We start from the raw sequence: 12,721 nt of genomic DNA, 5'->3' as shown, positions 1-12,721 counted from the left end.
ATAGGAAGGACAAATCATTGCCATAGTAATAAACATATAGTGTATTCTGATACATAAACAGTGATTATTTGCCTAGTGGGCAAGCAACAATACAATTATACTACCTAGGTGAAACATGATAAACTATAATCTTCAGAGAGAGAGCGAGAGAGACATGCTAGTTTCTGTGTTACTGAGCAGAACTCATGAAAGATAATCAACAAATCTGTAGCAGTCATTCAGACACAATGGTCAGACACCAGTTTCTTTGTTGAGACGAATGCCTTATCAAATCAGCAATGTGACCAGGCACTAGGAGGGCATACTGGGACTTATTAAAACCCCACCATCCCCTCAGATCACCTTGGTACCATACCATGCGACATCAGCAGTTATGTCACCATAGATGTTTCGTACACAAAGGTTCGTCCATGCTTTTTCAATGGAATGTGACATAATTCACATTGAGCACTTGCTATATCTGTTAACACAAGGCCACTACATCTGGCTTCAGTTAATATAGGGGAGCCCTAAACATTGATACTTGGATTTATCTAAAGCCAGAAAGCCTGCTGACAATAACATGGCACGATGTTCCATGATGTCATTAGAATTTGTTTTACTTGTCTGCTAAAACTGTAGTGATGTTGGTGCTTAGATTGATTATTTAACCCCTTAAGGACCAAACTTCTGGAATAAAAGGGAATTATGACAAGTCACACATGCTATGTGTCCTTAAGGGGTTAAACACTTTATGTTCTAGGTAAATACAGCAGTGACAGCATATTACACAGCTGGAGAGTGATCCAGAGACTGCTTAGCTGGCTTTGGACAATAGGCCACATTCAGCATTTTCTATATTATACTGTATGGTGCTGTTAGACTCTATGAAGAATAAGACTTTTTGATAAAGCCTGTCCAACTCCATACAAAACTATAAGACACTGCTTGAGCTTATGCCACTAACAAAACTTTTTTTTGCTAAATATATGACAATATATATTTACCGTGTGATACTCTGTAGACTTTGTTATTGTGCACAGTGAATTATAGTACCGGTGTTGCATTTTACCTGCAGTATGTGATGACATTCTTACTGTATGGTATTTTCAAAAACACATATTATTTGATGGTATAGTAGTAGATACTATATAGATTGCATTATATTGTTTGTGTATGTTAATTGCATTTTATAATATGCACTGTGTGACATATGCACATCAAGGCATTTGAGGTAATGGCCTCCTACTTACTTCAAACAAGGTTTACTGCGGATACAGTAAACAAACCGGTCTCATTTGCCTGGACCCACTTCAGATTGTGGTTTTGCTTCTACAGGTATCTCTGTCACGGTAGAATAATCTCAACATCTTCCCTAGATTGATTGCTATAAAAACATTGGCAATATGTTTGACTGGCTACCATGACATGCCCTACACAGAATACTTGGAGTCCTTAAGAAACCAAGTAGCTGGTTACTTTGACACAATTTCAGAAGGATAATATATCACAAATAGGATTAATAGTATTACATAAATTGTTTTTTTTTAATTTGTAAGTTTTTTATTCTTTTATAGGCATACATTTTACATGAAATCTTAAGTTACATATAACAAATTTTTCACTGTTACAAAGAAATTATAATCCAGTACGATATGGTATACGTGTTATAACATGCATTGCTGACAAGTGATTACATTTTGTGGTTACAGGGTACAGAAGGATAAATCCTAAAGAAAATAGACAAAATAATTCTAACGGTAAGATTTTCTATCCCAACATTTTTAAATGTGCCACCTCGTATGTTATTTAGATATAATAGTTAGAGTCATTGTGAACTGTCAGCAAGTTGATGGAGTGTTTTTTGTGATGGGTGGTTAGCGTGGACATGAGGGCGGTATAACTGATTTCTCTAAGAAGTGTGGTCATTGAGAGAGGGGAGAGATGTTGTATAACTGGGTTTTGTTGCACTAGTTGCAACCATGAAACGTGTCCATGGATCCCAGGTAGCGGTGAATGTTTTAAATTCTTTCAAAATGGCATACGTTATTAGTTCCATTTGTTTGATATTTTCTACTCGCCTGATCCATTCCCTGATCGTGGGAGCCTGCGGTTGATTCCAATACTTAGGGATCAATTGAGCTGCTGTCATGGTCAAAAGTTTAAACAGTGTGCGTTGTGGTTTATTTAGGGTGAGGTTTGGGGGAAGTTCTTGGAAGATGAACTGTAATGGGGCTAGTGGGAAAGTAATATTCATTATGGACTGGATAAGAGTGTGTATTCTGCTCCAATATTTATGTATGACTGGGCATTGCCACCAGACGTGGGCATGATGTGCTGTGGTATTGTCACATCTCCAGCATTTTGCTTTCTCATTACCGTGTATTTGTTGGATTTTCTCTGGTGTGTAGTGCCATCTAGAGATACGTTTGAAATTACTTTCTTGCGTTAGTAGAGAGGTGGAAGTTCTATGCGTGGAGTTGAAAATAGCTTGCCATTGTTTGGGGGTAATCTCTATTTGTAACTCTTGTGACCATTTTTGCGTACATTGTGGGAGTTCTAGCGGTTGTGAGTCCCTGATTGTTTGATAAAGAGAGGATAATAGTTTTTTCGTAATTTTGTGTTTCTCACAGATGTTTTCAAACTCAGTCAAGGGACGGTTGCCCAATGGTAGAAGATCGTTGGATGTGATAAACTGTTTTAGTTGGGTGTAGTGTAGTAATTGGTTACCGGTCGGGGGATTGGAGGGGAAAAATTGCTGTAGTGGTTTCAGTGTGTTATTAGTAACCATATCCCGTAGCCGTAGCGTGGAGCCACAGTGATAGTTAGCATAGGCCCCACCTGACTGGCCTCCCTGGAAATTAGGATTATTGGTGAGTGGGTATAATGGTGAGGGGTAGGGGGATATTTCGGTAGTTCGTGTCAGTTTGTGCCATAGTTGTAATGTAGGTGTGATGGTAGGATGAGGGCCATTGAGTGTTCCGCATTGGGCTGGTGGATTCGCTAGCCATGGACGGTCTTTTAAGGGAATGATTGAGAATTCATTCTCTATCTGGACCCAGTGGTGGGCTGGCACGGGCCTTGTCCATTCGTAGATCCTGCTTAAGTGGACAGCTTTGTGGTATGAGACAATATCTGGAAAGTTTAACCCCCCCTTGTCTTTGTTTTTTATAAGTGTTTCGAATGCAATTCTAGGTTGTGAGTTTGACCATATGAAGCTAGTGAATGTTTTCCTAATTTTGGAGAAGAAATTGGTGTTTAATTGGGTCGGAAGGGCTTGAAGAGTGTAGAGTAGGCGTGGGAGAACGTTCATTTTGATGATGTTGATTCTACTGAACCAACCGAAGCATGGTTTGTTCCAGTTGTGTAAGTCAGTGGTGATGTTGTCTAGTAATTTGAGGAAGTTGAGGCTGAAGATAAGTTTACTTGTTTGTGGTATGTGTACTCCTAGATATTTGATAGAAATGGGTTGCCAAGTGAATTGGAACCTGTTCTTGAGTTGTGTGTTCAGGTATTTGGTAGAGTGGATAGGCATCAAATCACATTTAGATATATTTGCTTGAAAGTTGGAGATTTTGCCGTATAGTTCCATTTCTGAGATGATTTTTGGTATGGAGGTTAGCGGGTTTGTTATTGTGAAGAGGAGGTCATCAGCAAAAGCCATGACTTTATATTCATGGTCCTTTACTTGGATGCCTCTAATGTTTGGGTTGTCTCTTATTCCTTGGAGAAATGGCTCTAGAACTAGTATGAATAGTAGGGGTGAGAGTGGACATCCTTGCCTCGTCCCGTTGGTAATTGGGACCTGCTGTGATAGTTGGCCGTTAATACGTATGCGTGCCGTTGGTCTGGAATAGATTGCTGCCAACCATTCCATCCATCGTGGGCCAAAGCCCAGGGCTTGCATCGTATGTGTGATGAGAGACCAGTTGACCCTATCAAATGCCTTTTCGGCATCTATGGCAAGGAGTGCGCTGTGTATTTTGTGTGATTGGGCCCAGTGAATCAGGTTCAGGACTTTCGTTGTGTTATTTTTTGCTTCCCTACCGGGCACGAAGCCCGCTTGATCGGTATGAATTATGTTTGGGAGAAAAGCTTTAAGTCTGTTCGCCATAATCTTCGTTAAAATCTTCAGATCTATATTTATCAAAGATATTGGTCTATAGTTTCCACACTCAGTTGGGTCTTTGCCTGGTTTTGGGATGAGTGTGATGGTTGCCTCCAATGCAGAATTGGGGATTTGGTTTGATAATTTTTGTGTATTATATGCCTCTATGAATGGTCGTGCTAGAATTGGTGAGAAAGTTTTATAGTATTTCCCCGTATAGCCGTCTGGCCCTGGGCTTTTACCTGTAGGTAGTGATCGGACTACATTATGAAACTCCTCTATTGAGATGGGTTCATCCAAGAACGCTAATTCATTGGGTGGGATTGTTCTTTGAATTCTCGGTTGTAAATATGTGCGTATCTGCTCGCTAGTTGGTTGTACTTTTGCGATGTTGTAGAGGCTAGTATAGAATTTATGGAATTCTCTGCTAATTTCAGGCATGTTTTTTGTTAATTTCCCAGCGGTTGTTTTAATTTCTGAGATGAATGTGGTTTGTTTATCTGGCTTTAGTGCTTGCGCTAACAATCTCCCCGCCTTACCCCCCTTGGTATAGTAGAGGTGTTTAGTCAAAGTAACCTTGCGTCTAGCATGGAGATGTAGAGTTGTCGTGAGTTCAGCTCTTTTTGATAGAATTAGTTTGTACGTGTCAAGGGATGGGTCCTGATCGTGGTGAGTAGATTCTAGTGTTTTTAGTTCCCTCATTAGTTGGGCCACTCTTCGTTCTCTGCTTCTTTTGACTGAGGAGGCAATTCTGATGAATTCCCCTCTTATGACTGCTTTGTGAGCTTCCCATAGGAGAGGTAGTGTGGTATCTGGATTTGTATTCTCTTCAAAGTATGTATTTATTGCTTTGTCTATATGTGATATGGTGTCTGTGTCATTAAGGAGTAGGTCATTTAATTTCCACTGAGTGGAGGGGTGTGGCAGATGTGGTATTGTTAGTGTTAGTGTCATTGCGGCATGGTCAGACCAAGTGATCGGACCGTAAGCGGCAGCAGTCACTAGGGACAGGTACCTGTGTTGAAGAAATAATGAGTCGATTCGGGAATATGTGCCCGCTGGTGGAGAGTAGAAAGAGAAATCTCTACGGGAAGGATGAAGCAGCCTCCAGCAGTCAAACAATTGTGCTTCGTATAGGGTAGAGTTTATCTTTTTTCTAATTTGCGTCAGATGAGGTTGTGATTTAGCTGTGGAGTCTAGTTTTCCATCTAAGGAAATGTTCATGTCTCCCCCTAGTATTAGGATACCTTCCTGAAACCCTGATAGTTTCTGTAGAACTTTGTTCAGAAATTGGTTTTGTTTTTTGTTAGGTACATATAGGTTGGCCAGCGTTACCATAGTTGAGCCTAACGTCCCTTTCACAAACAAAAATCTACCTGAGTCGTCTGTGAGATGTTCTCGAATAGTGAATGGGGAATGTTTCCCTATCAGTATCGCCACCCCTCTAGATTTGGATTCTGAGAAATGGCCATAGTATCCCTGTGGATAATCTTTATTGCGTAATTTTACATTTGTGCCCTTGCGGAGGTGCGTCTCTTGGACAAAAACTATGTCCGCCCTCTGTCTGCGGAAGTCAGACAAGGCCAGTGATCTTTTCTCAGGGGTGTTTAGGCCTTTGGCGTTTTGTGTTAATATTGTTAGAGTTGTCATTATTAGGTGTGTGTGCTGGAATGGAGTCTGTTACAGAGTTATGGTTGAACTTCCTTATCTTGTGGTGATAGGTATACACTTCAATATACGTTTAGATGAGATGCACGTCCACGTGCAGAAGTAACAGTCAGAGATGTAAAATGTTATATAATCACTCGTTAACAGTAACGAAAAAAGAAAAATGAACAGTGAAAAGACAAGTATAAATTTAACAATTGAAAGGATAAACAGTGGTAATATATGTGAAAATGGTTACCCTGTCGTACAATGAATGGGAAATAAGTTTTAGAAAGTAATCTGATTTACAGGTCGACTTTAGTAGCGCAGGTGGTCTGAGGGGCTGCAGCCTGATCAGTACCACCAGAGCTCAGAACCCACTTTCTAGTGGTCAAGCGTTAGTGTAGCTTGGATGGGGTTCTGTATTAATTAAACGTACCTTACCCCTTACAATAGGGGTTTTCTCTCGAGTAATGAGAGAGAATGGGTGATCTATCTAGGCGCAACCGATAGATACCCTTTTATAATTGGGGAAATCCGTGGCATGGCTAAGGATCCCGGGTGTGTCAATCCTTTGATTTGGACAGTCATTTAGTTATTTCGGGAGACATGTAAATAAATCAGGTCGGATACCAGAGACTTAACGGAGCGGATATAGGGGGGGGGGGGGGAGAGGGAAGAGAACAGGAAGGAAAATGGAGTGGGAATACCAGGAAATTGGATGGTAGGTAGTTAGGGGGGAGGGGGGGGGGAGGGAGTGGGGGGGGGGGGATAATGTCATACAATGAACTACATTCAAGTTATTAGAGGTATGTAGGCAATACATGTACTTATTAATTCGTTTGTGATAACGGCCTCAGAGAGGCATGTCTCACTGGTGGTGTGGATTATCAAGTTTTGCATATAACACAAATTGTACAGTTCATAGTATTTTGGATACGACCTGTGTAATGAGCAGGCAGGCAAAGTCAACCTGATGAGAGAAAATGGAGGGTGCTTGTTGAGTCTGGTTGTACCCACTGGTAGTTCAGGTGTCTTTCTCATTCTGTCTGCTTTACCTTCAACTATCTCAGAAGGCACAAATTGTCCTCTGAAGGGAAGCTAAGGAAAAATAAACTGTTAATTAGGAGAGTTTTTGGTTCCGCTTTGACAGGGTATAGGGTAGGGAGTATAGGGTTGGGTGGAGTGGTCAGTGTCCGCTTCCAGGGGAGGTTTGAGTAGCATGTAGTTGTCTTCATCTGGTTGACCATTGAGTAATATGGGTCGTGAGTCGTGATATATTGATTCTTGTTGAGGGTGCAAACAGTCACTTATTCCGGAGATTGTAGATTCCTGCGGGTTGAATCGTCCGGAGGTAATTTGGATCTTTGTGTCGGCGATATAAATCGTTGGTCATTTCTTCTCTTTTTAGCAGGCGTAATCCAGCGTTGTCTCTGTGGAAGGCTTGCTGTGTCTTGTTGGGGTTGTTGCCCGTTCCAGTCTAAGACTGTGGTATTCGGTAAATCTAGTGCCTGAAGGAATGGAGGGACATCTAGGATGGAGGATATCGTTAGAAGCATGCCTTTGTGGTTAACAATTAGGGCGAAAGGGAATCCCCAGCGATACCTGATATTCCTGTTCCTTAAATGTTCGGTGATGGGTTTTAGGGCCCTTCGGGCTTGTAAAGTGTAGCGAGATAGGTCCGGGTAAATCTGTATGGGGTGACCGTGGAAGAGGAGGGGTTGGGAAGTATCCCTGAGTGATTTGAGGATATTTTCTTTGATTGAGAAATAATGAATTCTGCAGATTACATCTCTAGGGGTATCAGGAGTTAGGCCTCTGGGGCGTAATGAGCGGTGAGCTCTGTCAAGCAGGATTACGTTATCGCTTTGTTCCCCCAGAATGAGATTAAAAAGTTCAGACAAGATAGTGTCCAGGCTCTCACCTTGGGATTCTGGTAGGCCTCTAATCCGCAGGTTATTCCTCCTCCCGCGGTTATCCAGATCATCTATGTGTCTTTGTGTGGCTGCCATATTATATGCATAGGAGTTTAATGTCGTCGATAAGTTTGTCAGTTGGGCCTGAGTTATATCCCTCTCCTCCTCCAGGTCTACCACTCTGAGGTTCAACTGCCGGACCTCCGTTCCTATACCTTCCATTTTCTTATGGAATGAGGCTTCCAATTTATCAATCGAGCTCTGAAGATCGCTTTTCATGCTGTGGAGATCAGTTTTGGAAGGTAAGTTCCTCAGTATCGATTTTAAATCTGTATCTATTGTTAGTTCCGTCGAGGTTTGTGAGATCTCTGAGGCCGATGGGCTATTCGGATGTGGGTCTGTATCCGCCATTACGCCAGCTATGGTTGCGGCCTCCTCCTCGCGGTTTGGGTTTTCCTTAAAGTAACGGGTCAGGGCTCCCGGTTTTGTTGAGGGAGTCCTCCCCGATTGTCCTTGTGTTGAACCCTGCTTCTTGTGATTACCCATGTCTTAAGAAAGTCTCCGATTGTTGTGGATTGAGCCCGGTTCCTCAGGAGCTAAGTCAATGTGCGTCCATGTAGCTCCGTGGTCGGCCACGCCCCCCCGTATTACATAAATTGTATACTATTATTTGACAATATGGTATGAATGCTGTAGGAAATTCAATATACATTGCTGCATTCTATAATAGTACATATCATATATGTTATAATATGGCTCATTGCAATGTGAATTGATTGCAGCACCCAACAGGAAAAATGTTAAAACAATAAAATAAAAAAAATCTCTAAATAGGAATTTGAAAATATCATTATAAATCTGCACACTTTCCCCACAGCTTACGGAGTGGATAATTAAGCTACCTCTAATCATGATTTGGCTCTAATTGTTTTTCTAAACTACACTTAAATGACTTCTATTCTCTGTTAGCTCAAGGAATACTGGATTTAGCAGAATTGAGGTTAATTTGTCAGTTTACTACAATTTATACACTATAAGACCACTTTGCAACCTATTTTTCAAGATATATCATTTTTTTGTCACCATGTTAAATATTTATGCTATGGGGTTCATTTGCTAAATAGTTACATGAAAACTGAATTAACAATATTCAGCCAAATACTTATTTTTTTTTCCCCAGCTGTGATGCTTACCCTTAAATGTAGCAATTATAGTTTTCAATTCTCCACAATTCACTGTTTTGATTATACATCCCTATGTGTATAAAGTGCCAACCTGAGTCTCTGTGTAATGACAGACAAGTGATGCAGAGCATACCTGAATGGATGGTTTAACTCACACTTAGTATTAACCTTGCCAACATTGTAATGGAACAGTGAACAGCATGCTCCTCTAGGAGAGAGTTTAATTTTCCTGTAATTTATATATGTGTTGGTATGACTTCACCGGCTATTTATTATGTGACTGATAATAGCAATCCTTTCACCAAAGTTTATTTTAAAAGCAGTTTATGTAGCAAATAAAAAGCAAATGTATAGTCTGCAGTAAATTATCTAAAGAAGAGTGGCATTTTAACCATAACATAAATATTGCCATTTAGCATAGGAGCCAACAAATAAAACAATAATACACATTACATCTGAATATGTAAATTAGTTGACAGCTATGGGACAGTTGTAGATAAGGTTCCATCGCTTTGGAAATTAACAGAATATCCAGAATTTTTTTATTTTTATTAACTCCTTCATGTTTCAGTGCTGTGAACATTACACAACCTTCTTAACCCCTTAAGGACCAAACTTCTGGAATAAAAGGGAATAATGACATGTCACACATGTCATGTGTCCTTAAGGGGTTAAAAGCACATATTTAAAGGCCAACTAAGATTTGAACTTAGAAGGGGTGGGTCTGAGTAGGACATGTGTATGGAGTAATGTCAGACATCTTCCCTGAAATGTGAATTTTAATAATTTGCAAGATGATATTATTCAGTGTTTGATGATATACTACAACACTTTAACCCAATATTGAGAAGTAGAACTCAATAAATGTATGGAAATTATATTTTGCTTTATAAAATGCTAGTACACAACTGTGTGCAAATATTACATATTACAGGGTACATAACACACGATGGGGTTATAAGCAACAACCAGAATTATGGTGAATTGAAAACCAAACATTTAGGCTAAAATAGTCAAATATGTGTGACTATCCAAAATTGAGATTTTTATCCAAATCAGCTATTTTTTCTAACTGCAATTCGCTTAAATATTAAATAAAACTTAAGTGAACAAAATCCCATTAAGAGAAAGAGAGAAGAGAGAGGAAGAGAGAATACTTATACTATTCAGTGAATTGTCAGCTTAGTGTTAATGAGTTAAAAGGAATTTGTACTAGGCATGGCAGCTCATAGGCAACTGCTAATTGACAGCTAGTAAGTGTCATTAGCATATCTACATGCTTAAATATGTGGCAAAAGCATTATTGTTGGGGGCAGTTTGTAACTTTCCAGGACCAGAACATGAGGGATCTATTCACTAAACAGTGAGTTGTGGTAAACTGAGAATAATTTGCAAATTAAGGCCATAGCAAAAAAGTTGGAGCTGGAACCAACGCTTCTAAAAATTGAGCTTATGGTTGAACTTTAACTTTACTATTCAGTCTATGAATCAACTCATCAGATCTCACTGTTTAGTGAGCAGAGCCCTGGATTTCTAAATAAACTCATAGTCTATCTGGGCGCAAAACATTGGCATTCTTTTCAGCAGAGAAAGGGCAATATACTCAAATTGATTGTTTATAAAGCTAATTAATGTGGCTTGGCATTACCTGCTGGGTGAATTTTCTAGATCACATCAAATCTGCTGAATAATATGATCAGCCATAAAATGCATAGGGTGCTAACTGGTAAATTACATGGATGTGTGCCCCATCATTACTGTTTACCCCAGAGAGTGTTGGTTCTGCATTTCTGTCTCAAAATATTTTTATAATATTTGCATAATTTATATATTTGTAGACGATCTCACCTGAAAATCTCATAGACAGTTCTCTCTCTTTAAAAAAAATAGAGAAATTAACTAATTTCTTGACTTAGAGGTATTCATCTAATATTCTGTAATATATTATCAGCAATCCCTTTAGAACCAATGTCAATGAAGATAAATCATGGCATAAATGGATGTGCATTACCTTTGGTCCACAGAGAATTAAATATGCAGTATTGAGTGTTTTTGAAATGTATTCTTATAACACAGACATGAAAGAGTGAAGCAGTAGGTTTTACAGGAAACTAACATGGCATTTTTCATGTCTGTTCAGTAAAATACCTACATATAGGTTTTCAGTGAGAGTGTACCACTGTATACTGACACTTGGTTTTATTGGAGAGAAACTCTTAACTCTTGACAAGTAGACTTGTCCCTTTCATTGGCTGACCAGCATCCATGTATCATAACCTGGGAAACATCTGGTTCTATTTACAGAAAAGCAGATACATTTTATTGTGTCTGCAATTTCATTGCAGCTTCTAGAACACAGCATTCCCTAGGAATTGGTGACAGCATTGCTCTGGCTGACAGAGTAGCATTGTACTTGCCTTTGATGTACACATCATCATCTGCTCTCATGAACCACTCATACTTGTCCAGGTAGTTATCATGCATGTGCTTGATCATCATAAAGGATTTCTTTTGTGGAGGGTAAGAGTCGTCCACCCCAGCCAGAGAAATGACTGGCATTGGCTCTGGGAGCACGACATCCTCAGAGCCCTCACTGGAGAAAAACTCCACTTTGCCAGGGATATAACGAGCCCATGTTCTATAGGCAGCAACGGCTCTGGTATCCAGATACTTCTTTGCTGTCATGACCCCAACATAGAGAAAATTTCTTGGGGATTCTTCTGGGGGACCCCAATCCCCACTACCATTGTGGTTCCCCCTGTGACTGCTTGTATTGTTCCTGCTCTCTTTCATTTTCTTCATCTCTTCTTCATCTTCAGTTCCAGTGGCCGGGCTGCTGTTTGGCACGAAGCCCTTCCCTGGCCATGGGTCACCCCTCTCAACAGTCCTCATCCCACCAGGTGGACCTTGTGCCCTGTCCCCTCCACGGCTGTAATAGGAGCAAACGTTGGACCTTCTCTTCTTCTCGCTCATCTCTGCTACTTTGGGGGCGACCAGCCAAGACGCTGCTGTAAATCCAAGGATCAACCCCACTACCACACTCATCCATGGTCTCCTGGACCTCACTGCCATCCTCTTACTTCTGGAGAGGAAAAGTATACACTGATGCTTTGTTAAGGATTCTCTCTCTCTTTCTCTCAGGACCCTGGAACAGACAGACCTTCAGTTACAGAGAGAGAGGAAATAAAACAATCAGTAGGGATCACAGAACTAGAGGAAGAAGAAGGGATTCTGCCTCTGCCTTTGTGCCTCAGATCACTCCTTCAATCCAGACTCCTGGCAGGACTTCCAGCGCCTGCCATCAATGCCTGCTGCTTTGTTAGGAGTAAAAGTTGCCGGGCAGAGGGAGGCTGGAGGAGCCGTGAGGCAGCAGAGTCTGGGCTGCCAGCTTGTCACTGCTACAAGCACCTCCTCCTAGCCCTGTGCAAGGAGCTGCAGCTGTTCATCCACCTCCTCCTGCTCCACCTTCTCCCTCTGCTCCCATCAACCCAGCCAGCAGCTCCTCCACAGCCTGGAGTGCTCATCCCACCTTTGCCAGTCTCCCCCCTGCCCAGTGACCCCCCCCTCTTTTCTGCACACCCTCTATGGCTGCTCAGTGAGTTGATCAGATTGGTCCCATACTGTCCCAGCCTAATAGAGAGGTATAGAGAGTTGACAAGCCAGTCCTATAGTCCCTCCTTCCTCTCAGCAACACACCAAATCTTCCTGCATCATGTCCCCCCAACCACCTTCAGCGTTTGTATCTCCATAGGAGGGGGGCTGCCTGTTAGCAGCAGTGTCTGTTCTCCGGTGTCTGACAGTCTGAGGGTGGGAGGGGGAGCAGCCCATGTGCTTGCTGCAGGTTTCCTCCCAGTTCTGCATGTGGAACAATGTAACTGTTTCTGTTA

General features: G+C 41.2%; 1 protein-coding gene across 1 annotated transcript in view; it reads right to left on the bottom strand.

Moving 5' to 3' along the window:
- Nucleotides 1-12,320, bottom strand: part of CHSY3 (chondroitin sulfate synthase 3) — a 349,778-nt gene extending 337,458 nt beyond the window's left edge. Inside the window, exon 1 of the mRNA XM_063456953.1 lies at nucleotides 11,252-12,320. Coding sequence (XP_063313023.1) covers nucleotides 11,252-11,906 — 655 coding nt within the window. The 5' untranslated portion in view covers nucleotides 11,907-12,320. The remainder of the gene's footprint in view (nucleotides 1-11,251) is intronic.
- Between the last annotated feature and the right edge of the window lie 401 nt (nucleotides 12,321-12,721).

Source organism: Pelobates fuscus, chromosome 5 (genome assembly GCF_036172605.1).
Source record: "Pelobates fuscus isolate aPelFus1 chromosome 5, aPelFus1.pri, whole genome shotgun sequence".
NCBI lineage: Eukaryota > Metazoa > Chordata > Amphibia > Anura > Pelobatidae > Pelobates > Pelobates fuscus.
This window is presented reverse-complemented; position numbering and strand designations above follow the sequence as displayed.